The sequence below is a fragment of the Xenopus laevis genome, chromosome 2S (assembly GCF_017654675.1).
Source record: "Xenopus laevis strain J_2021 chromosome 2S, Xenopus_laevis_v10.1, whole genome shotgun sequence".
Lineage (NCBI taxonomy): Eukaryota > Metazoa > Chordata > Amphibia > Anura > Pipidae > Xenopus > Xenopus laevis.
In genome coordinates, this window is record NC_054374.1 from 150,143,622 (window position 1) to 150,170,183 (window position 26,562).

Genomic DNA, 26,562 nt, shown 5'->3' on the forward strand with positions numbered 1-26,562 from the left:
AGTACATTAGGCAAAAGCAATTGTATTAGCTCTGGCCTTATTGTTGCATTAATATGTAAAACTCCAGCTCCCCTTGTCAATCACATTCAACTATCTCGGCAATATCAAAATATGCAAGTATATACAGTAGTGTAAACTGTAATGATACTTGCACACCATAGGCCCACATACAAAAGGGACCGGTAATTCCCCAGGTTGCCCCACCGTTCAGAAACTCATAAAAACCCTGTTTGTGCATAGAGAATAATTATAAGGGTGTCAATTTGCAAGATGTATAATATAATCAACATATAATCTTAAATGTATTAGTTCTATGTAATGTGACTTGTCAGAAACACGAAGACAAGAAGAAGGTGGAATAACATAACACCGTTTATTAAGACCACATACGAATTCCAAAATACTCACAATTAGGCTGTAGGATGCCAGTGCCACAGAGTGATACAATAAGAAAGGGCACTTTACTGGGCAACGGCTCTCCCAGTACATATCCCAGTTCTTCAGGAAAAAATTAAAACAACGTTTTGGCCAGTGCAGTGCCCCCTTTAATGTTGTACTGCCATGTACAGTATACACTGCAGTAACCACCTCATCTCCATTGCTTGTGGCCGGATCTCCAGTGTAGAGAGCTCAGTTTCACAGTCTGAATTACCTGCTAAAAACCCTTTTGCACATACACTATGGTAAGGGGCTAAATCCTCAGTTTCTCCACTGGTGGAAATGTGACAGCAGAGAAACCACTAAGAGCCTGAGGCTTTAAATGGGATGGGGTGTTATATGGTTCTTTCAGTTCCCTAAAACATGAGCTTATTAACTGTTGGATAGGCACAGGTGCAGTGCACTAAAGTAAGCTAAACTGCACTTCACTGCACTCTTATTGCAACATCCAAGAGTTAGTACACAGCCCAAGGTAGCCCTGTACTTGCAAGAATGGCATTTTGGTAAGGACCATGCATGGAGACCCTATGGGTACCATTCCTTACATGGCAGCACAAGTTGCTCCTACAAACAAATTGCTCCTACCAGTACTCTAGTCACAGTCAGGCACAAATCATTGCCCCTCACATTAAAGGGCACACATGTTTCCACCTAACAACTGTGGTGCAAACACGTTTTTGCTCTTTGTATCTTGCATATTTCAGTAAGGGTGGTGGCAGACGTGGCAACTTTGGGCGACTTCATAAATCCGAATAGATTCTGCCGGCAAGAATATGAATCGCAGTTCAGAGAGATTAATCGCCAGCAGTAGAGGAGATTTGTCGATGGGCGACTAACCTCCCCGTCTGCCACCTCCCTAAAGGAGACCTTAGGAGTTACAATTTAAATATTTATGTTTATTTACTTGTATGTGTTCTCAGATCAAACATGCCTAAACAAGTCCCCCTTTCACTGTGCCAGAAACCAAATAGTGATGTCAGAGCTTGTTGTCATTGTACAAACTGCCAGTGAAGTGTAATTCATGTGACAAACAATAAGGAACAGATACATTGTATTACTGATCTGATTTGTTTTTGCATGATAATTAAATTTAATTCTAAGATTTTGTAATGAAATTGCAGTTGAAAGCACTTTCTGCTTGTCCTGGACTGTTGGGGATTTTCCATATGGTTGGGTTCATGGAACATGCAAATTATTTCTGACCTTTTATAATAACAGATGTGTTTGAAGACTAGGCCTTTTGATTAAGATATAGCCACTTACCATTTGTGGCAGATGTTTCATTCAAAAAGTATTCAGCTATCAATACTTTGGTGTTCTGTACAAATACTGATTGGTGCCAAATCCCCTCTTTGCAACATATTAAAAAGACTGGTTTATGGGCAAAGATGTGAGAGGTAATGCAACTAGATTTCAGGGGCAGTCATGTCCATAACCATAACATGTTCAAAACTTTGGTAGTAAACTGAAAGGTGAATCAGTAAAAAGGTTTATTTAACCCGTATACATACAGAAAAGAGTAACGTTTTGGGCCCTGGGCTCAAATAGTTGCCTTTTCTGTTTGAATACAGTTTGAATACAGGAATAAACACCCTTTTCACTGATTAAACTTTCAATGTGCTACAGGTATGAGATGCGTTATCCAGAAAGCTCTAAATTACTAAAATTACTAAAAGGCTGTCTCCCATAGACTCCACCTTATCCAAATTTTTAAAAATGATTTCCTTTTTTATTGTAAGAATAAAACAGTAGCTTGTACTTGATCCTAACTAAGATATAATTAATCCTTATTGGAGGCAAAACCAGCCTATTGCGTTTATTTTTTAGTAGACAAGATATTAAGATCCAAATTATAGAAAGATCCATTATTTGGAAAGCTCCAGGTCCCTAGAATTCTGGTTAACAGGTCCCATACCTGTACCGGTATTTGGTTGTATATAGCTCCCTGTACAAGGTAGGGCTCTTCTTGTATTGGCACCCGGCACCTATTTATTTATTTTCAAAAAATGTAAAACATACAAGGGCTCATTCATCAACACTAGGCAAATTTGCCTATGGGCAGTTTCCTATAGCAACCAATCAGTGTTTAGCTTTTTAAAGCCAGCTGCAAGTAGAACAATGAATGCGGTAATTTGATTGGTTGCCATTGGTTACTGTCATGGGCAAATTTGCCCAGTGTTGATAAATGACCCCCACTGTGTATGGATCGGTGTTTCGGGCCTGGTCTCAATATATATATATTGAGCTCCCCAGCACATAACCATAACATAATGTTACTGCAGGAAAAATGGATAGATTTTTCATATTATTTGTGTAGTTCGAAAACAATTCACTTCACAGTCTTCTGAAAGCCTAATGCATAAATCAAACGGGTTCAGTCATTTTTGGATTAGTCGAAATTCCAACTCCATCATTTGACCAAATACCAAACTTAATCTGAACCTTGATTTGCATATTCAAATTGCATCATCTGTGAGCAAAAAAATCTGTCCAGAGTTTTAAATTCAGTTGACTTTCTGCCAAACCAAATAAACTGGGTTTGCTGCCTCCCTAGTGCCATTCAAACATAGGCTGATAAGATAAAAGAAGGGGTCATATACACACATACCCTTATGCAGTATGATTGGAAATGGACTGAACTGTATGGTGGATATGTACTTGTCTTGCCAGCATTATTCCATAGGGAACTGTTTTGTAAAGCACTTTAATTACCTGGTTCAGATGTATTGTGGGTTTTTTTTTACATGATTAATCATAAGGAAATATTTTCTAAATAAACAGAGCACAGTTAAAGCATCTGCTTTAATATCTCTATGTCAATAATGATCTAAATGCCACTCAGTGAATTTACTGTTCTCTTTGTTCACTGTGAAGGTGAGTATTTATGGATTTATTCATGTGTTTATTGTTATAGCTCAACAGTGTCAGCTCAGAGTTGCAGTACAGGAATAGAATAGAAATGGTGAAACGAGTACAGGTTTAGTAGGAAGAGATTTATGAGAAACTGAACAAGTAAACAAATCAGAAGGCATGCGTTTATGTTTACACCACAGACTTGTGGTTGGAAAAAACTCAAACTGAGAATTAAGAAGTGCTACTGTGTATATGTAATATGATTTGGTTATAGTTGGTCTAGTTGCCACTTGCAGATATATCATCTATTTAGCTGACATTGCTGTACACTGTGCACCAAATAAGCTTTGTACTCATACATTCTTGTCTAGCAAATACATGAAAAATAAGGCTAGGGCCACACCAAACGCATACCTCCCAACATTTCGGAAATAAAAAGAGGGACAAAAAAGTTGCCGCGAAAATTTTGAAATTGTTACAAAAGTATCATCTGCTGCTGTGGCTGTTCTAGGCCCTCTGCCAAAAGCCAATTAAGTTAGAAGCTTTGTTTCTTTTTCTGGCCTTTTAATACAGAGAAAAACGGGACTTGCCAGTACAAACGAGGGACTGCTGGTTGAGCTGTCAAAAGAGGGACTGTCCCTCTAAAAACGGGACAGTTGGGAGGTATGCCATACGGACAGAGACAGTGGGGCTTATTTATCAACACTGGGATCAGTGATTAGATTAAAGCCAGCTGCAAGAAGAACAATGAATGCAGCAATCTGATTGGTTGCTATAGGTAACAGCCCGTGGGCAAATTTGCCCAGTGTTGATAAATGAGCCCCAGTGTTTTAGAAGAGGCAGTGCAGCAGAAGAAGCAGTGGGGCCACAAAATTGTATCTTGTGTTTTTTTGCAGGCTAAGATCTGTATGGTGTGGCCCCTGGATCAACTTGTACTATGAGCTATCTTCCATAAACCTGTATTCCCTCATTTGCTAAAAATCCATCCAACCCCTTCTTAAAGCAATTAATGTATCAGCCTGTACCACTGATTCAGGGAGAGAATTCCACATCTTCACAGCTCTCACTTGAAACAAACCCCTTCCGAATATTTAGGCAGAACCTCTTTTCTACTAATCGGAATGGATGACCTTGTGTCAGCTGAAAAGACCTACTGGTAAATAAAGCATTAGAGAGATTATTATATGATCCCCTTATATATTTATACATAGCTATCATTTCACCCCTTAAGCGCCTCTTCACCTCATAGCTAAGATTTTCCATACCTTTTACCAGCTTAGTTGCCCTTCTCTGTACCTTCTCTAATACAATAATGTCCGATTTGAGTGATGGAGACCAAAATTGTATGGCATATTCTAGATGGGGCCTTACCAGTGCTCTATAAAGTGGAAGAATGACCCCCTCCTCCCGTGACTTTATGCCCCTTTTAATACAGTTCAAGACCTTATTTGCCCTTGATGCTGCTGACTGGCATTGCTTGCTACAGCCAAGTTTATCATCTACAAGGACTCCAAGCTCCTTTTCCATAATGGATAGAATAATAACTTAGCATGATTTCTCTTGCATGCAATCCCAGCCTAGTTTAAAATAAATAAATAAAATTATTGTGTTCGGGTTGTATATTTGCTATTTGCTTTTGGAGCCTCAGCTTGCCACTAGATGTCCCCATTATCCATTCTACTTTGTGAAGAGCATTACAAATTATATTGTTCCTTGCCCAAAGGAATGTAACCTGCCAGTTATCAGCAGCACAGCCTATCAGGAGGACCCGAACCATGAGCCAATAAGCTGTCTGTAGAGTCCAAATTGGCAGCTTTCATTGACCCGAGTATGGCCACCTTCAGGCATTATAAGATCTATAGATTGAGTTATACTTTGATCATGCTCTGTTGAATATTTGTTGAGAATTCATTTTTGTATTTTATAGCACTGGTATATTTACTCAGCAATTTATAGGCATTATACATCATTCCCATCAGTCACTTCCTCCTGTAAGTTGGAGCATACAACTTACAGGTCCCTGTCCTATTCACACACTCCCAGTCAGTTTTACAAGAAGTCAATTAAAGGAAAACTATAACCCCAAAATGAATACTTAAGCAAGAGATAGTTTATATCAAATTGAATGACATATTAAAGAATCTTACCAAACTGGAATATACTGTATATTTACATAAATATTGCCCTTTTACATCTCTTGCCTTGAACCACCATTTCGTGACTCTATCTGTGCTGCCTCAGAGATCACCTGACCAGAAATACTACAACTCTAACTGTAACAGGAAGAAGGGAGGAAGCAAAAGGCAGAACTCTGTCTGTTAATTGGCTCATGTGACCTTACATGTGGTTTGTATGTGTGCACAGTGAATCTTACGATCTCAGGGGGCGGCCCTTATTTTTTAAAATGGCAATTTTCTATTTATGATTACCCAATGGCACATACTACTAAAAAAGTATATTATTATGATAATGGTTAATTTACATGAAGCAGGGTTTTATACATGAGCTGTTTTATGCAATATCTTTTAATAGAGACCTACATTGTTTGGGGGGTATAGTTTTCCTTTAAGCAGCCTCTGTTTCTTTGAAGGAACCCCACTCAAGCGTATGCTTCTATGCTAGTGCATCTTATTGCAAAATAGCGTACAGCAAACTGGATTATATACATATATGGGTATGGGACCTGTTATCCAGAATGCTCGGGACCTGGGGCTTTCTGGATAACAGATCTTTCTGTAATTTGGATCTTCATACCTTAAGTCTACTAGAAAATCATGTTAACATTAAATAAACCCAATAGGTTGGTTTTGCTTCCAATAAGGATTAATTATATCTTAGTTTGGATCAATTACAAGGTACTGTTTTATTATTAAAGACGAAAAGGAAATCATTTTTAAAAATTTGTTTTTTTAGATAAAATGGAAGTCTATGGGAGATGGCCTTTCAGAGCTTTCCGGTTAACAGGTTTTTAAATAATGGATCCCATACCTGTACTTCTGTAATCTTTTTACATAATTGGAAATTTAGAAAAAATAGGAAAATTTTAATAATTGTATACTTAGAAACATGTTGGTGATATTCTATCTAAAATTAAGTAAACCAATCATACAATATTATTTACCCTTAATAAATAAAAAAAATAAACAAATTCAAGAAGAGCTAACTTTGATACATTGTTGATTTTAGTGTTGTATTCTTTATTGAGAAAAAATAAACATACAGTCGTAGCACATTCCCGACTTCTATAACTGCCACTTAAAGGACCAGTAACAGCAAAAAAAATATTTAAAAAATTAGTTAGTAGCTACAAAAAAAAAACCCCACAAACACATATTAAACTTTAAAGCCATTTAGGGGATTATTTATCAAAGTCCGAATTTATCTCAATATTTTCTGCTGCAAACTCTGATCAAATCCGCTCAGGTTTTTTACGCTTATTTATTAGTACATTTTCCCGAAAATTAGCTTCACTGGAAAAAAAATCAGATTTTCCCAAATTTTTCTGACTTTTTCATCAGATTTTCAAGATTTTTTTTTAATTTTCACCCAAAAACTCCGAAAACATCAGGGTATTGCCCAAAACCCAGCACACATCAAAAAACCATTGGGACTTCTCCCTTTGACTTTTATGCAACCTCGACAGGTCTGAGATGCTGGATTTTCAGATTCAGACTTTTCCATCTTCGGGGTTTAATAAATTCTGAAAACTTCGTGAGTTTTTTAAAAGTCAGATTTTATAAAAAAAAAAATCATGAATTTTTCATAATTTTTGCATTCTGAGTTTAGTAAATAACCTCCTAAGTCTTTATTAAGAAATAACTTACCGAAACTCCCGTTGAGGTCCTCTTCAGAAAAGGCGATCAGCGATCCATCGTGCGGTGCTCCATTTCTCCTCCCTGCCTTCCTTATAGGAGATAGCCAGGGAGGTTAAATCGAGCTCCGCACGATGGATCGTCGCCGTTTCTGAAGAGGAGCGCAATCAGAGATCTTGGAATCTTTTTTTCGTAGCATACTAACGAAATTTTTTAGAACATTTTTGCTGTTACTGGTCCTTTAAACATATAGTTAAAATACTGTTTGGAATTTAAATTTGACATAAATAATATGTTGTGTTTTTAAGATTTTCCTTGTAACGTTTGTGTTCATTTTGCCCATAAAAGGGGACATTGAGATGTTGCAGTGATCAGGCGTTGAAGGTAAATTGTATGTATATGGACAGAATCACTTCTAGAATAGGTTTGTGCTCTAGATGGGTATCTGTGTACTAGTCTGTTCTTGTTAGGTAGCCTATGGGTGTGTTTTTAGATTGTGTGTAGCATATTTAGTGCCCCTCTGCTAGGTTGTTGTGAAGCCCTGGATCATTTGCTGTGGACGATGCATTGTTGGAATTTTTGTGTGCTGTGACATTAACATATTGCAGTTTTAAAATTTTTACTATGCTAATCAGCACTCTCACCTTAGACACGTGTCTCAAGATATCATACAGATTCTGATTTACATTCAAGAAGTGATTAGAATGGTGATCAGGGCCAATTTAAGGTGCAGATGAGTCTTGGGTAAAGGATCCTATTGGTGGGCCCCCTGCAGCTGTCCCAATCTATTAGGGCAGGGTCCAAAAGATAGGTGGGGATCTACCAGTAGACCTTTAGTTGGTGATCTCAAGACACTATCAACAAACAGCTCGACTAAATCACCCTTTAGTTTTATTCTTTTAATTCAGATATTTATTCTGTAATTAAAATATATTAATACAAATTCTAATAAATCAATATCATATTTAAGTAATATTTTCCATGGAACAGAATGCTAACAGTGATATTATGGATGTAAATCATAATAGGACAACATCACTAAAGTAGACCCCGCATTAGTAAAGTATGGGCCCTCCTGTATTAGGAGGATTCTTCAGTCAAACATTATAGCAGATGTTGGGCCCCTTGTCTTGGTGAATGCTTGGCAAATTTTGTACGTTTATAAAAACGCCCCTGGTGTTAATATGTTTTTTTTTCCAAAGGCAAAACAATACTGCTCTCTCTTGGAATAAACATTTCTGACATTTTTTTAATGTCATGGAAGTCCCATTAGCATTTTGACTGTAGAGACAGTGAGGTGCAGAATTAAAGAAACAGTAACATCAAAAAATAAAAGGTGTTTTAAAGTAATGAGAATATAATGTACTGTTGTGCTGCACTGGCAAAACTTCAGAAACTTGACAAAAGTTTATACAAACAAGCTGCTGTGTAGCCATGGGGCAGCCATTCAAGCACAGGATACACAGTAGATAACAGATAAGTACTACTATAGTTTATATAAACAAGCTGTTGTGTAGCCATGGGGGCAGCCATTCAAGCACAGGATACACAGTAGATAACAGATAAGTACTACTATAGTTTATATAAACAAGCTGTTGTGTAGCCATGGGGGCAGCCATTCAAGCACAGGATACACAGTAGATAACAGATAAGTACTACTATAGTTTATATAAACAAGCTGTTGTGTAGCCATGGGGGCAGCCATTCAAGCACAGGATACACAGTAGATAACAGATAAGTACTACTATAGTTTATATAAACAAGCTGCTGTGTAACCATGGGAGCAGCCATTCAAAGCTGAAAAAGGAGAAAAGGCACACATCAGATAACAGATAAGCTCTGTAGTATATAATGGGATTCTTCAGAACTTATTTGTTATCTTCTTTGTATCCTGTGCTTGAATGGTTGCCCCCATGACTACACAGCAGCTTGTTTATGTAAACTATAGTTTATTTTTTTCTGAAGCAAACACAGCAGTTTTACCAGTGCATGGCAACTGTGCATTTTATTGTCGTTCCTTGAACACTTGAATTTTTTGGTGTTACTGTTCCTTTAATCCATTGAGGTGCAAAGCAGTGCGTGTTTTGGATTTAGACGATCACATTTTATTGACCACATAGGGGGTTATTTACTAAACTCCGAATGCAAAAATCACGAATTTTTCGGAATTTATTAAACCCCAGGGATGGGAAAAGTCAAAATCTGAAAATCCGGCATCTCAGACCCGTCGAGGTTGCATATAAGTGAATGGGACAAGTCCCAATGATTTTTTGATGTGCGCTGGGGTTTTGAGTTTTCGGGCATAATTCTTAGTATTCGGGTGAAAAATGCGAAAAAATCTTGAAAATCGGATAAAAAATCAGAAAAAAAACGTGAAAATCTGATTTTTCACGATATTTTCCCTCAAACAAAAATTTTCGGCAAAGTGTATTAATAAATAAGCCCAAAAAACCTGTGTGGAGTTTTTTTCAGAAAATATTGAGATAAATTCGGACTTTGATAAATAACCCCCTCAGTGTTGCACCCAACCTTACTTTCTCATCTTCAGCATTCTTTTACTTTTGTTTTTGTTTTCTGCAGTCTCTGGCAAAGCGGGTGGCAAAAGGCATTTAACTTTAACTTGCAAAGACACAACTGAAAAAAAGCACATGGCTCATGCTGTAATACTTTATACATAATCCAGTGTTTTGAAATATTTTTGCTTTTCTTGCTCTTTTTTAATGTGGCATCTAGAACAGCTTGTTTTATTACACTTATTTAATTACTAGTCCATTAAAATAATTAAATTTTCTTAGAAAAACATGTCTCCACTGGATAAGAAGCACAGAGGAAAAGACTGTATAGACGTCAGAAGAATAAAAATATAGATTAACACACTACCAAAAACTAATTCACGGAGAAAAACTTTTCTCCACATATAATTCCAGATTTTTCCTTAGACTTGACTGGCACCATGTCTGTGTTCATGAAAGTACTATAGGATTGTAACTTTATTTCCTCCCAAAACCGTTTTTTTTTTCTTACATAACTAAAGTAAATGATACACTAGGGGGCACATTTACTTTGTTGGAGTGAAGGAATAGAATAAAAAAAACGTTGAATTTCGAATGTTTTTTTTTGGCTACTTCGACCATCGAATTGGCTACTTCGACCTTCGACTACGACTTTGAATTGAACGATTCGAACTAAAAATCGTTTGAATATTCAACTACTCGATAGTCGAAGTACTGTCTCTTTAAAAAAAACTTCGACCCCCTACTTTGCCACCTAAAACCTACCGAGGTGCAATGTTAGCCTATGGGGAAGGCTTTCACATGTTTTTTTGGTCGTAGAAAAATCGTTTGATCGATGGATTAAAATCCTTCGAATCGAAGGTTTTAATCGTTCGATCAAACTAATTGCGGTAAATCCTTCGACTTCGAAGTATTTACATTCGGCAGCTGAATATCGAGGGTTAATTAACCCTCGATATTTGACCATATGTAAATCTGCCCCTAAGCAACTTTCCACTAAATATTAGTTTAAAACTGTATGTTCTTTTCACTTAATTCATATATGTAATTACAACTGGAAGCAATATTTGTTTATCCCTTTCTGTTTTCTAGTTCTTACTCTTGAGTAAAAGTTTACAGTGTAGTTGATGATTCAGGTATCGGATCTGTTATCCAGACTGCTCGGGACCTGGGGTTTTCTGGATAACGGATCTTTCTGTTATTTGGTTCTTCATACCTTAAGGGGCAAATTTATCAAGGGTCGAATTTCGATGTACAAAAAACTTCGAAATTCGACCATCGAATTAAAAAACGTAGAATTCGAATATCGAATTCTACGTTTTTTCAACAAATTTGGCAATCCTGCAGTCGAATAAAAATTAGACTGCAGATTTTAGCGATCGATCGAAGGATTTTCCTTCGACCTCTAAAGACTCTAAAGAAAATGGTTGTAGAAGGTCCCCATTGGCTAAAATAGCACTTCGGTAGGTTTAATTTGGCGAACTATTGAAGTCGAAGCTTTTTTAAAGAGACAGTACTTCGATTATCGAAAAGGTCGAATATTCGAATGATTTTTACTTTGAATCAAAGTCGAAGTAAATTCGAAGTCATAGTATCCTATTCGATGGTCGAAGTATCCAAAAAATTACTTTGAATTTCGAATTTTTTTACAAAAATTCCCTCGAATTCACTTCGACCCTTGATAAATCTGCCCCTATATCTATTAGAAAATTATGTAAACATTAAATAAACCCAATAGGCTGGTTTTGCTTCCAATAAGGATTAATTATATCTTAGTTGGGATCAAGTACAAGCTACTGTTTTATTATTACAGAGAAAAATGAAATACATTTTTAAAATTTGGATTTGAATAAAATGGAGTCTATGGGAGACAGCCTTTCCATAATTCGGAGCTTTCTGGTTAACGGGTTTCCGGATAACGGATCCCATACCTTTATTTCTCCTTCAGGTCATTGTTTCATACCACTGAAATTTTTGGTTCAAGGATACCCAACCTGTCACCTTTATTTTCAATAAAAAACCTGTGTCTCTCTTCTTCCTCTCTATTTTTCCAGCACTGGGTAATTTCAGAGATGTTTATTTCCTCTAGGTCTTGCAAAGCATTGGGGTCCATATTGTGAGTGAATGCATCAAATCCAATGTTTTTGTATTTGACTGAATACTAAAGGGCATATTTATCAAGGGTCAAATTTCAAATTGGAAAAACTTTGATATTCGAATTCAACCGAAATTAAATCAAAGTTTTTTTTTTCGTTGAATAGGTCAGTTTTTGATCAAAATAGGTCCATATTTGGCCGAATTCGAATCGTAGGAATCGAAGAAACAGAGCATTCGATCGAATTCGATTCAAAGTTTTTCCCAAAAAAAACTTTGATTTTCAAAGTCCAGCAATTGACAGTACATGATAAATTTTAGTATTCAAATGTTTTCATTTTTTTTAAATTTTAATCGAATTTGGACTATTCCCTAGTTGAAGTACACAAAAATTAGCTTGAAATTCTAATTCTTTTCATTAGAAAATTCACCTTGGCCTTTGATAAATCTGCCCCTAAGATTTTGCCAAATAAATGGGGGCAAAAACTTGAATTTTTCGACATTTATTAAACCCAGAGGGTGTTAAAAATCCTCCAACTCAGACCTGCCTAGTTCATGTAGAAGTCAATGGGATAAGTCTCAAAGATATCCTGATCTGCGCTGGGTTTCATGCAATAATCTGAAGATTTTATGGTTTTCGGACGACAAATCCGAAAAGTTGCGGTACTCATATTTTGAGTTTTTCCCGAACAAGATATTTTCTGATTTTGATACATAACCCCCTAATGACCTATGCAGTTGTTACCCATAACAACCAATCAGATTTATACTTCTATTTCCTTATAGAAAAAACGAACTACTTATTGGTTGCAGTGGGTAACAGCACTGGTACAATTTAGCACCTATGTTAGTAACTCAGCCCCATAAAATCTATAAATAAATATTATGTCTTCACAGGTTAAAATGATCTCTATAATTTATCATCAAATATAGGAATGTAATATCCTGTGTAGCCTGAACTGATCTCTATAATTGTGATTACTTATGGGATCATAATTACTTGTGCTGCTATTAACTGAGCTTGCTAATTTTGTGTTTCGTTTGTGCATCTGATTTAATGGGTAGCTTTTTTTTTTTCCTTAACTTTATAGTTCACTTCCCATTGCATAGAAAGGTCTTTAGGTATGTCTGTTGTTTCTTAAGCCAACCAGCACTATGTGATGTTCTTTGGAAAGTTCAATATTCTCTATGTGGATTGTGTGCTTGTAATTAAGGGGGAACTTTATTGGAGTGGTCCAAAATCAGAATACAATTCTACCAGGATGAGCAAATAGCAAATGGGCCATTTATGCCTTTGTATAATCAATTTAGTTTCTTGCAACCTTGATCTCTTTTACCCCCGATTATCATTTGATCTGAAAAGCAGAGCATTTCAGCATTCTCTCTGACAAAGAGACTATTCTTTGCCTTTCTTTTATGGCTTTGCACTGAAGCCTTGGATGAAATTACCGTAATTGTCAAAGAAGCTGTTTACACTTTCAGGGGCACATTTACTTAGGTTTGAATATCGAGGGTTAATTAATCCTCCATATTCGACCTTCTAAGTAAAATCCTTCGACTTCGAATATGGAAGTCGAAGGATTTACCGCTATTCGTTCGTTCGAACGATCGTAGGAAAAATCGTTCGATGGAACCATTAAATCCTTTGAATCAAACGATTCGAAGGATTTTAATCCATCGATCGAACGATTTTCCTTCGATCAAAAAAAGCTAGGAAAGCCTATGGGGACCTTCCCCATAGGCTAACATTGATGCTCGGTAGGTTTTAGGTGGCGAAGTAGGGGGTCGAAGTTTTTTTTAAAGAGACAGTAATTAGACTATCGAATGGTCGAATAGTCGAACGATTTTTAGTTTGAATCGTTCGATTCGAAGTCGTAGTCGAAGGTCGAAGTAGCCAATTCGATGGTCGAAGTAGCCAAAAAAACCTTCGAAATTCAAAGTATTTTTTATTCTATTCCTTCACTCAAGCTAAGTAAATGTGCCCCTTACTGTTGTCGTACAGTATCCAGAGAGTGAGGCGGCCCAAAATGTACAGTACACATATCTGTTTTAAGAAGGGACTATACAAATTGTGTCTTAAAGTGGTTCTTAAAATGTCAAAATATAGGGATCTGCAATTTAAGAAAAACTAAAAAGTAGTTTCTCCAAACCTTGTGTAAATATTATAAAACAAATACAGGTATGAAATCCTTTATCCAGAAAACCATTATCCAGAAAGCTCCTAATTATGGAAAGACTGTCTCCCATAGACCCATAGATTTAATCCAAATAATCAATTTTTTTTAAACATATCCTTTTTTCTCTAATAAAACAGTACCTTGTACTTTATCCAAACTAAGATATAATTAATCCTTATTGGAAGCAGAACAAGCCTCTCAGACTTATTTAATGTTTACCTGATTTTCTAGCAGACTTAAGGTATGAATATCCTACGGAAAGATCCGTTATCCGGAAAGCCCCAGGTCCCGAGCATTCTGGATAACTGGTGCAATTCTTGTGATACCAGTGCAAATGATAGGTAAGGACTTTAAATAGTGAATAATAATTTCTTCCCAATATGTGAAGTCCTTCCTGATCTTTTCTCTTTACTGTAAATGGCCCTTTATATTATAATATACGTACAGAACAAGGGAGATGGACCCAAATAAATCCTTTGCTTGATGAAAAACATATTAGTATCAAATGGTTTATCTCTGTATTAACCTTACTTTATAGGATTTAGCATGCTAATATAAAGCCTTATTTCATTTTCATTTATAGGAGTGTGTTCCTGAGAATCTAGACCTAAAACTGAAGATTTTTTCAGAATTAGATCTTTATGTCAATGACTCAACGATAATAAGTAGCTCAACATCCTGCCTTTCACCTACAAGTATGTTTACTGGACTACAGCATGTCAAGAACTGCATTGTTGCGCATCCTGTAAGTGTTTTTCCTTTTTCAGGGAAGGTACATTTTTCTGCAATATATAGTACAAATGGAAAAGTGCAATATGGTGCACTATACATCAGATAAACACTAAGTGCCAACAGTTTTCAGATACCTCTTGTAATTATTGGAACTGGCTATTTTGCCTAAACCCTCTCAGTTTGGGGCAGGCCCTTCCCCTGTATGCTACAGACGCAGCAGTGTGCCATGTAGGGAGCAGTGCATCCCCAGTGGTAATTGAGCCCTCTTTCTTTTACTTTCTCTCATGGTGTTCCTTTATTCCATTTGTGGGCCCCTTTCAATAAAAGCATAAATAAGAGACATTCATTAAATGGTTTAAAAAAAAAAAACACAAGTACTATTAACAACCCTAATACATTTGTCACATTCATATGTGTCTGTTTGCAACCAAAACTTTTAAGATGATTTAGCTGTAAAGATGGGATGATGTTCGTATGATGCAGCGTTGGACTGGAACACCAGGGGCCCACACTTAGACCAGGGGCCCATCATAAAATTTTAGGGGCTTAGAGGCCCACTCTCAGTACTAATATTCTTAATCTCCTCAATCAATCTCTATTCTCCTAGTTTGTTTTCTTTACATACTATAATCTATTATTCCATCTATTTAGCCTCTTTGTTCTCATAGAAATAGGGAATGGCCGTGAAATAGGACAAAAGTTTAGCAGCATGAGGGACCACTGACACCTGGGCCCACCGGGAGCTTTCCTGGTATCCCAGTGGGCCAGTCCGACACTGGTATTACATATTAAACCAGTGTTCAGTTTATCTGCCCTGCATACCAATTAGCACATGAGCTCAAGATAAGCAGGTATATCCTATACATTAAGGGCAGAGACACACGCTCAGATTCGAGGAGATTTAGTCGCTGGGCAACTAATCTCCCCGAATCTGAGCGTGTGTCTCTGCCCTAAGAAGCACAGGAGTTTTTGGGATCTTCCAACGCAAATTAGTTGAGGAAGCAAGACAACTAAGGGTAGTTGCAGATGGGGAGATTAGTAACCCAGCGATAAATCTTCTCTACTTCGGGCGACTAATGTCCCCAAAATGCCTTCCTGCCAGCAAGAATACGAATTGCCAGCGGGATGACATACAAATTGCTTTGGATTTTCGATGTCGCCTGAAGTTTCCTTGTGAGGGAACCTCGGGCTACTTCGGAAATGTATGCATCCCGACATCGATTTGTATTCTTGCCGGTGGGAAGGAATTTGGAGAGATTTGTCGCTGGGTGACTAATCTCCCCATGTGCCACCACCCTAACAAGTCTAAGCAACTTTCCATTATACATTAATTAAAAAAAAAAGTTATTTGTAAAAAGATTTGCAGTTAAATGTAGCATTTGTGTATCTCTTTCTGTTTTCTGGTTCTGACTCAATGAAACAGTGTAGCAGAAGTAGTTTCTAGTTCGGGTCTGTAAAGCAGTTGAATTCTGCTACATTTTTCCAGAAGTCAGAGCCAGTAGTGCAGGTGATAGAAACAATCAGAGAGATGCTGCTTTCAATACCAATTAAATTTACGAATAGCTTTTACTCCAATGGAAGTGTTTAACGAGAGTATATTTGAAAGGTGTTTCAGTGTATGAAATGGCTGTAAGGTTTTGTGGAGTATCGAAATTCCTTTAAAGGAAATGCATATATATAATTTATATATTTCAGTCAAAAATTTTTAAGGTTGCCTATTGTTATACTCGAAGTCTAAATTTAGATGGATGTTCTTCTGTTTTTAGGTGAACCCACCATATTATGTTCCATTGGTTGAACTTGTGCCCCATCCACAAACTGAAATTGCCACAGTTGAAAGAACATACAATCTTATGAAAAAGGTTGGTCAGTCACCAGTGAAATTAATGAAGGAGATGGATGGGTTTGTGTTGAATCGGCTTCAGTATGCAGTGATTAGTGAAGCATGGAGACTTGTGCAGGTAAAGTACCAGATGTTTGCTTCATCTACGTTGTAAAATGACATGCTTAGTTGGAACACTCACTGATGACTACTGCCTCTGGAAGCAATGTCTGCACCGGAACTATTTGTAGGTGTAGCATGGATTTTTATGGATAAGAGGCAAACATATCTAAGATTAATATGTGCCAGATATCTTCTGGAGTAGTCCACAGGTCTCCGCCATTGAACCCCAGAGAAGTGGAAATGGCATTAGGCCGTATGGCAGTCTGATGGAGAATCCTAGGTTCGACAGATGCCGCATAAACACTATCTGCCTAAATACATAATGCTGACAGTAATGTTTGGTGGAGGTGGAATTATAGTCTGGGACTGTTTTCTGTGGTTTGGCTAGGCCTACAATTATTTTTTTTTGACAATTGAGTGTTTTCTTTGTTGTGACAACAGTTTGGGCTAGGCTGTGGAAGAACTTGACTGCCATACTTGACTTGACATATAGTGCATTTCTTTTCTGTACACAGTAATATGTACAGGGCGAGACGTGTCTGCACTGGCAGTTCCCCTACCACCCTTTCTTAACTTTCCTCAAAACAGCATGATAACACGACTTGCAACAGTCAAAGGAATCCATTTTTTAAACCATATTTTGCTGTTCAGGTCGGAATTTGTTGCCTGTGGCAAGTTAACAGTGTAGATGGAAAAGCTGACAGTGATCAGTAGCTTGCTGAGGAAATGCTAGAGTCTGAGAAATGTATTTGTTGTTATTAAATAACCTGGGGTGTCTCTATAGTCAACCTGCAGTCCCCATGCCACATTCAATTTTACCACAACAGTCAAAATGTCAATACTTTTTACATAAACGTACATGCATACGATGGTGGGACCCTGACACTTCACTCTTCTTTGAGAGCTTCTTGTGTAACGATCCCTGTTCAAAACATGCAAACTGTTGTAACTGTTTTTATTATTTTTGCTTTGCTATACTTGACCTTGAATAATGCCAAGGTCAGTACATCTTTGTAGGCATCATACCTCCTAATTGGATGAACCCATGATGGTCCCACAGGCCATTGCATGAAAAGACATTTTTAACAGACCCTTGCCCTAGGAGGTTTGTGTCACACTGAGCACTGACAGTAGGGACTCAGTAGAGATTTGACAAAACAGGACCCTCTAGCAAAAGGTAATAATGAAAACAGGACCCTATCCTCTCCTATATGAGACAAAGATGTGAGCTGGCAGTGAAGTGACATTAATATGCAGAATGAGGGCAATGGACACTGGTCAGTGATGAGTAAAAAGGCCAACGTTTTGGTATCTGGGCTAGGAAAACATAGTATCAGCAGCATTAAGCAAGATCAGAAATAGGGATGCTCTGGATCCAGGATTTGGTTCAATATTTGACCAGGATTACGTCTTTTCAGCAGACTTCGATTCCGGCAAATCCTCATTCCTGGCTGAACTAAATCTGAATTCTTAAAATCATGTGACTTTTCGTCATGCAAACAAGGAAGTAACATAGTAAGATAGGTTAAAAAAAAGACACGTCCATCAAGTTCAACCTTTTAAGTCTATATATAAAACGTGCCTAACTGCCAGTTGATCCAGAGGAAGGCAAAAACCCCCATTGAAGCCTCTCCAATTTGCCAGGGGGAAAAATTCCTTCCTGACTCCATGATGGCAATCGGACTAGTCCCTGGATCAACTTGTACTATGAGCTATCTCCCATAACCCTGTAAAACAGCAGCGGATGATTCTCTTTCACCATTTTTAGATTTGGTTTGGTATTTGGGCAAAATGTTTGCGAAGGTGTATCACTAGTCAGAAACAGAGCCAAGATTGTATGAAGAGCAAGGCCTAGAGTGGGGAATTAAAAGTGCAGATGGTACCAAGATACCAGTGATGCCCCCTATGCTCATGTAATTATGGTGAGCTTAATAATGCAGAATCTTGAAATAACACTGACTAGCATACATGGCATAAAGACAATAAAATGTGTTTGCCAGTATTACTGTGTGCCCTGCAGAGAGGCTTCCTTATAGTAACAAGTACATTCACTTTATCTAAGCCCATTGGACCAGGAAAATGTACAGTTACTTCTCTTCGCTGCTTTTTTGTGAGCTGCAAACAGTAGACCAGATACCCCAAGAGGTGACTTCTTGCTTAAAGGTATAATTTCATCTGGTTTACAGCATATACTAATATAGGGCTATAAACTGGATGGCCCTGATATGGTTCCCCAGCAGTACTTTATGGGAGAAAAAGTACTTTATGGCCCCATTCTGTGCAAGGGCTCCACTGCTTTGCTTGACATTCTCTTTTTCTTACAGTCTGGCCACTAAATGTGTTATAGTGGCCTATTACACGGGGCAGCACAGTGCTAACACTTGTACCATACCTGATGCCTTCTGTCAGTCCTTTGACTTTACTATGCTTGCCATAAACAAATCAGGACATTAGTTTACAGCTAATTGGTTTTCTTTTATCCTTCTATTGTCACAGTTTGCCTTTCTCTCTCTCTGATGTTTATAGCTGTATGATTAAATACATCTTTTAACTTGTGCAATCGAAGACATAAGCAAACCCAATTACTGAACTTTGTATAACCTGCTTTATTCATTAATGGGCTTCTTCACCAGACGCTCTCCCAAAAACAATAAATCTACTTATTACAAAGCCAGCAAGCAAAAAACATGTTAAAATGACTATGTTTGCATGTTAAGTTCACACCCCACTACATTTTTTCTAAACCAGAGTCAGTCTGACCTTTGCAAAACAGCCTATTTGGAGTCGCGTTTCACTTGGCACAAAACTTCTGCTGACTTAAACTTCTTCCAGCAAGCCCATATTTTATATGTTTGAGAAATTCTTTTTGTTCTCTCTGCCCCACACTTTCCTTAAACTACACTCCTAGATGTGGCTGGGAATATTAGCCAATTTCAACCATATTGCCCAACCATCTAGTCATGTATGTCACGTCAGGGGCAATACAATTCCTGTTGGATAGAATTGTGAACTTTTTTTCAAGCATTTTTGCCTTTGCAGTTGATTCAGTTTTCCCTTTTTAATGTTAAAAAATTTGAATGTATTATTTTGCCTACATATTTAACTCACTGCATAGAACTGGTTTAATGTGTTTACATGTGCACATCTTTGTTCTTTCCCTTTGACTTTTACATAGTAAGATTGATTTTGGCAATCTTGATACCTAAGGACTGATTCTCAAAAGGAAGAGGGTCATTTCTATGAGGTCCTCCATCCACTGCTGTTATGGTTTGGAGAAATGAACCATAAAAATGGCCCTCACTTTTATTTACTTAATTTATTTGTCTAATGAAACCATTAAAAGCTGGTTCTTGATATTTTCTATAGATTCCATAAAAATGGTATCGACTCTTGTCTAAGAGTCCAATATCTTAGGCTGGTTGGCTGCAATCTTATTGTTTACCTTGCACTTGTGTTATGTTCAGGTTACATTAAACAAACAGGCCTTAGTGAATAATAGTGCAAGGCATGACACTCTCAGGACATAACAGGTGAAGGCCTAACACCTTTATTTCTGGTGAATATCTGAAGACAACTTAACTGAAAAAACATGTTTGGAAGCTGAACAACCCATTAAATGCCCTGGCAGCTAGTGGTCCCTGACTCTCTACTCATTTTTTTGGTCATGTCAGTTACCTTTTAAACTCCACCCTTTTTTTGGCTAAAATTTCTACAGGGGAAACAAAGCCTGAATAAGTCCTTAACTTATGCAATTTAAGTACAGTTATGGGATCCGTTATCTGGAAACCAGAAAGCACCACATTACAGAAAGGCCATCTCCCATAGACTCCATTTAATCCAAATAATTAAAATTTTGAAAAATCTTTTACCTTTTTCTTTGTAATAATAAAACAGTACCTTGTTCTTGATCCAAACTAAAGGTGGCCATACACAGGGAGATCTGCTTATTTGGCGATGTCGCCAAACGGGTGGATCTCTCCCTGATATGCCCACATTGAGGTGGGCGATATCGGTTTGATCCGATCATGGGACCTAGGACTCAACGATCGAATCACAATGCAGGCAATACAGGTGGTCAGATCACAGGACCAGATCAACAAACAGATGCGGCCGCGATCTTTAACCCGGCCCGATCGACATCTGCCAGATATCGATCGGGGGAAGCCCGTCAGAGGGCCACACACACGATCCAATAAGCTGCTGACTCTGTGTACGGCCCGTATTTGGGGGGCTTTAAGATATAATTAATCCCTATTGGAAGCAAAACCAGCCTATAGGGTTTATTTATTGTTTACATGATTTTCTAGTAGATTTAAATTATGAAGATCCAAATTATAGAAATATTTTTTATCTGGAAAATCCCAGGTCCCAAGCATTCTGGATAACAGGTCCCATACCTGTATATATGTTTGCATAGATCTGTCTGGAGTTTGGAGGAGGAGGGGTTTGCACATTATTTGAATAAATGTTTCTTTAGAACTTTATGGGGGTTATGAAATAAAAGGCACTAAGTTTGCCCAGCGGCAGTAACCCATAGCAACAAATCAGTTGGTGGAGTTTACCAGTCACCTGTTTAAATGCAAAGATCTCATTGGTTGCTATGGGTTACTGCTCTGGGGCAAACTTAGTGCAGTATATTACATATGTGGGTATAAGTTCTAGTACTTTAGTAAATCTTAATTGTATATTAAGCTTGAAAAAAATTCAAACCGCTATACTACAGTGATTTTGTTTATATTTTGTTGATGTCAATGTAGGATGGAGTTATATCGCCTAGGGATGTGGACCTTGTGATGTCTGAAGGACTGGGGATGAGATATGCTTTTCTTGGCCCTCTAGAGACTGCTCACCTTAATGCAGAAGGTAAGATTAGAATCTTAAACTGGCTTTCCTCTTCTGACCACAAAACCCTATTTCAGGCTAACAAGCTCTTATAAGAGTAGCATTGGTCTGTAGATGGATCTGATCAGCACATTTTCTAGCAATATCTCTACCACAAGTCCAACTTTAACAATACCACTATGCCTGGCTCTTTCAAAAGCAAGTACAAATCTCAACCGTTAGCCTTACAGTCAATTCACCATTTATTCTAATCTTCTGTTATATGAGCTTGTGGCCCTTCTACAAGTGAATTATGCCCAGGTCTTTCCTATGCCTTTAAGTGACTTTGATTATCTAGTAGGAATGGTTCCATTCTGAATAACTCCTGCTCATTGACTGAAGACTGAGCTTAGAGAAAACTGGCCAGAATCCCGGAGACCAAATAACAGGGCAATGACAGAACCAACAGCTGATGAGAAAGAAACCTGAGAACTGAATAGACTGTATTCCAGGAGTCCAGGAAGAAAGACTTTGGTCTTCCTTTTAACAAGAGTGGCTCTTTAATTCCATTTAATAGTTTAACATGATAGCAGTGTGAACTGATTTGTGTGCTGAGCTCAGCAACTCTCTGAGCTCTGTTTCTAGGGATTTCATTCAAGAAGAGGTCAGGCATTATATGTTACTTGCAGATTAAATCAGGAAATTACAATTGCATATAAATACAGCCGCTTGTCTACAATCTTCCTCACTCTATTAGTTAACACTCCTGATGGTAACCGGTGGTTTGAATACAGCCATATACAATAATAGTAAACATGCACAGCAGCCAACTTCGATTTCAAAGTATTTTTGAGCATATTACACATTCTGTAAATATATAATATATTACCTAAGCAAACTAGAACATTGTGTTTGATATAAGGGATTATATCTTCATTGTCCAATATATATATATATATATATATATATATATATATATATATATATATATATATATATATATATATATATATATATATATACAGTATATATATATATATATATATATATATATATATATATATATATATATATATATATAGACAAATACATGATTCCTCTGCACTCAACCCATTATCAATATATTTAAGACAGAGACATTTTGTGCATACTGCTACTGAAAAATGCCTTACCCTTTAAACAAAACAGGGATTGTTTGTCCATATATTGCAATATATTTAAGCTGGCCAACTACGTCAAAGTCATCCCATATCTGGCCAGTCCTATGCTCAATTTTCATCTGATTCATTAAGAATTCTATGGTTTAATTATACATTTTATAAAAGGGACGAATACGTTTTACCTGCAACTTACTAGCTGCTTTCAAAGTAAAACTCCCAAACTTGGCTGCCCTTTTATTAGACTCCAGTGGGATCACCTGGCTATAGTTGGAGGGGGTGGGAGCTACAACATGGAGCTGGTCACTGCTCTTGTAGAACTATAACAAACAAGGGAAAGTTGTGCTCACCACTAGTTTTTAAAAACATTAGGCGGGGGTGCAATGAGGGTGTGACCACAAAATACATATAGACAAATACATGATTCCTCTGCACTCAACCCATTATCAATATATTTAAGACAGAGACATTTTGTGCATACTGCTACTGAAAAATGTCTTACCCTTTAAACAACACAGGGATTGTTTGTCCATATATTGCAATATATTTAAGCTGGCCAACTACGTCAAAGTCATCCCATATCTGGCCAGTCCTATGCTCAATTTTCATCTGATTCATTAAGAATTCTATGGTTTAATTATACATTTTATAAAAGGGACGAATACGTTTTACCTGCAACTTACTAGCTGCTTTCAAAGTAAAACATATAATATATATATATATATATATATATTTATTTACCAATTTGCTGTCTATTTATCAATAGCCATTTCTCCTAGTTTTTCAATAAATGTATTGCTGTTCTCCTTCAATTTACAGTGTAAAAAGTTTTGATTTGTAATATGCCATTAGTTGTGGCACTTTGGATGTAAGACTGTCACTGTGTGATCTCTTCATTTTGCACTTTAATTGAATCTGAAGCTTGGGGAGCAATAAGCAAAAGTTTCACAGAAAACTAAATGGTTGAGGGCTTGTGTTTGAGAGATCTGGGCATTATGATCAGAAAATAACCCATTTACGGATATGTTTCTGTATAGTTATTTCTATTAGAAGGAGTTTACATAATTTCTATTATATTGTCTGTTAAACAATAATACTTTACTGAGCATGTGTGTGAATTTTGAACAGTAAAACTAGATCTTTGTTAACTGAAAAGTCTTGTGTTGCAATGTGTGCCAGGGTTCAAAAGCTACTGTGAGAGGTATGGAGAAAGCATCAAGCGTGTACTGGCAACATTTGGGCCCGTGCCAGAATTCGATGGAGAAATTGCAGAAAAAATTGATCAGGTATGCTTTAACCGCCATCATGTTGGATCATGTTTTCCATAAGTTACGTATTATATACTAATTCCTTTCATATCTTGCTTGCCAGAGGGCTCAGAGTGGCATGGCACCTACCCAACATTGCACAACCCTGCATAAGAATATTACTTCTTTAGAGACATATTCCTCTCATGTGAGATGACCTGGAAACATGCAAATATAGTCTGGGCTATACACAGTACACAATTAATAAATGTTGAGGGCTGAAGTGAGAGAAGAAGGGCCCTGGAGCACTACAGTAATTATATGTATATCATCTCAGTGTGTAGGAACTGTTAGTTAAGAGGCTAGAACTGCACCAGAATTGCACCAGAACCATAAGGGATTCTGCAAGCCGTAATCACTATTTTTTCCTGATTTCTGCATAGGCATTTTCCCATCCCAGCATGCCCTGCCTTGAATTTCATATATATTGTCTTCTAAGAAGATAGCAAGAAGGGGTTATGCTTGCAGCTATTGTCCATCCAGCATTAAGTCCCATTTACAAAGTTATAACCTCAGGAGACAGTGTATGCCCTGAGGACTATGCAAATTGACCTGAACTGTCCACATTTACATTGGTGTAGGTATAAACACTTGTATATTACACCCTGCTAATACCCATGTGTAATCATGCTGTAAACAGTATGATATGAAGCAATACCCCAAGTACTGGGCTCTACAACTCATGTCTTTTTGTTTCCTTTCCTAATGTTAATCTTTCTTCAGTCACACCCTCCTCTCTGTTTACAGGGGGCTGCAAGATGTGCAGTTTACAATACTCAAGTGGATATCTTTCAGTCGTAACAAACACACTTTCTCATTAGTACAAACTATTTAGTTATTTTAGGCTCCAGTTGCCCATTAGACCATGTCAGCAGCCTCCAACGGGCTTCCCCCGATGGCCGAGAGTCGGCCAGATGTTGATCGGGTAAGGGTAAAAATCCCATCTGCTCGTTGATGTGGTCCCGCGATCCCACCGCCCGTATACCTTTCATTATGATCCGATTGTGAGCCCTAGGGCACACGATCGGTTCAGCCCGATATCGCCAACCTCAAGGTGGGCATATTGGGGAGAGGTCCGCTCGCTTGGCGATCTTTCTGTGTATGGCTACCTTTACACTAATGTTAACACAACATTTAACCTGGCTAATAACCCTTGTTCCCTTTCACCAACCATAGTCATGTATTCCCTAGCCATATTTAGGTACTGAGGAATTAAGCATCCTCTGAGGATTCTTTTAGCAGGACACTTACAGCTGTGGCCAATACAGAAATGCCTCCTATGAATGATATGAGAACTCCCATATAAGACTGTTCCACTGTAAGTACATTATATAGTGAATAAAGTACCCCCTCTTGTAAAATATAAGGATATTATAAGTTACCGAGGAGTTTCATGACCATATAAAAACACGAGGCCGAAGGCCGAGTGTTTTTATACAGGTCATGGAACTCCGAGGTAACTTATAATATCTTCATATTTTACAACTGGGGGTACTTTATTAATTATAATACACAAATTTTAGTGAGTCATGTGACAGAAATTACATCACTACTCACCGTTTATAACTGATGACATCACTACTCACCGTTTATAAGGATATAATTTACAAGATATTCATGGCTTTTGTGTATTATATAGAAGTAAACTGCCCCAGTGTATCAGCAAGCACAGGATAATGCAACTCATAAAAGAGTGTGTGCCAATATTCTATAGCCAGAAAATGTTACCTCCCTTGCAAGGTACAGAAGATTCCTGGAACAAGTTGAGTATATACTGTAAATTCTATTTTATTGGAGGAAAGTATTATAACTTGATGATTAACAGTCTCAGCATGTGTCTGAATGCCTACACTTTGCCAGATACCATAAAATCAAGATTTGATTAAGAAAAGTGTGATCCCTGAAAAACCGTATCTATACAATGAAGCTACAAAGACAGAATGCACATCAGATGCACTTTATCCTGCAAGCTGCATGTCTGCAGAATAGGACAGATGGGGAGAAATGAAGAAAATGCATGCACAGCTGCTATAGAATTATGTGCAGTGACACCACCTGTTGAAGTGAAGGAAGGTTTGCATTATATTGTGCAGTTATTATCAGCAACAGCAGTGATGATCCAATTTTTTGTACTTTTTCCAGGCGTTGTGGGAACATGAACGTGATAAAGATGATCAGCTCAAGGCTGGCAGAGAATATAGGAACACCTGTCTGAGTCACCTAGCCAAGCTGAAGAAGGAAATGAAGAAGAATTAATTGTATAATGGAATCTAGAGATGATTCAAATGGTCACTGGGTGCATCTGCAATTAGCGTCTAATACGATTGCTACCAATGGTCGCAACACTGATTCAGTATGTAGGCATGTTGGACAAGAAAAATAAACACTTTTCCTTGTTTGTTATATTTCAAGCAGGAGAACAATAGATTTATAAAATATGTATATTAGAGATTGTGAGTGATATCGATTGGACCTGCTTTATAAAATGTTAACAGCTGCTTCAAGTTGACTTATTATGCTGCTGTAGATCTGATGGGAATTTTTAGCATAGCTCTAAAGGCAATGGCATACCAAGAGATTAATAATTGGAATAGCTGCTGGTAAAACCCATGTGTTGCTTCAGTCGCTTGAAGTGGCCTCAAAAGGAAACTTCAAGTGATTTTGGAAGACTGAAGCGACACGTGTTTTACCACCAGCGATTCACATTATTGCA

The 26,562-nt window shown here is 37.5% G+C and overlaps 1 protein-coding gene across 2 annotated transcripts in view; it reads left to right on the plus strand.

The window, feature by feature from the left end:
- The window catches only part of cryl1.S (crystallin lambda 1 S homeolog), a 39,321-nt gene extending 13,069 nt beyond the window's left edge, over positions 1-26,252 (plus strand). For both annotated transcript variants that reach the window (XM_018250293.2, XM_018250294.2), the window contains 5 exons: positions 14,471-14,632; positions 16,386-16,580; positions 21,322-21,427; positions 23,722-23,828; positions 25,992-26,252. In XM_018250293.2, the coding sequence (XP_018105782.1) occupies positions 14,471-14,632; positions 16,386-16,580; positions 21,322-21,427; positions 23,722-23,828; positions 25,992-26,105 (684 nt within the window). In that variant the 3' untranslated portion in view covers positions 26,106-26,252. The remainder of the gene's footprint in view (positions 1-14,470; positions 14,633-16,385; positions 16,581-21,321; positions 21,428-23,721; positions 23,829-25,991) is intronic.
- The last annotated feature ends 310 nt before the right edge of the window (positions 26,253-26,562 follow it).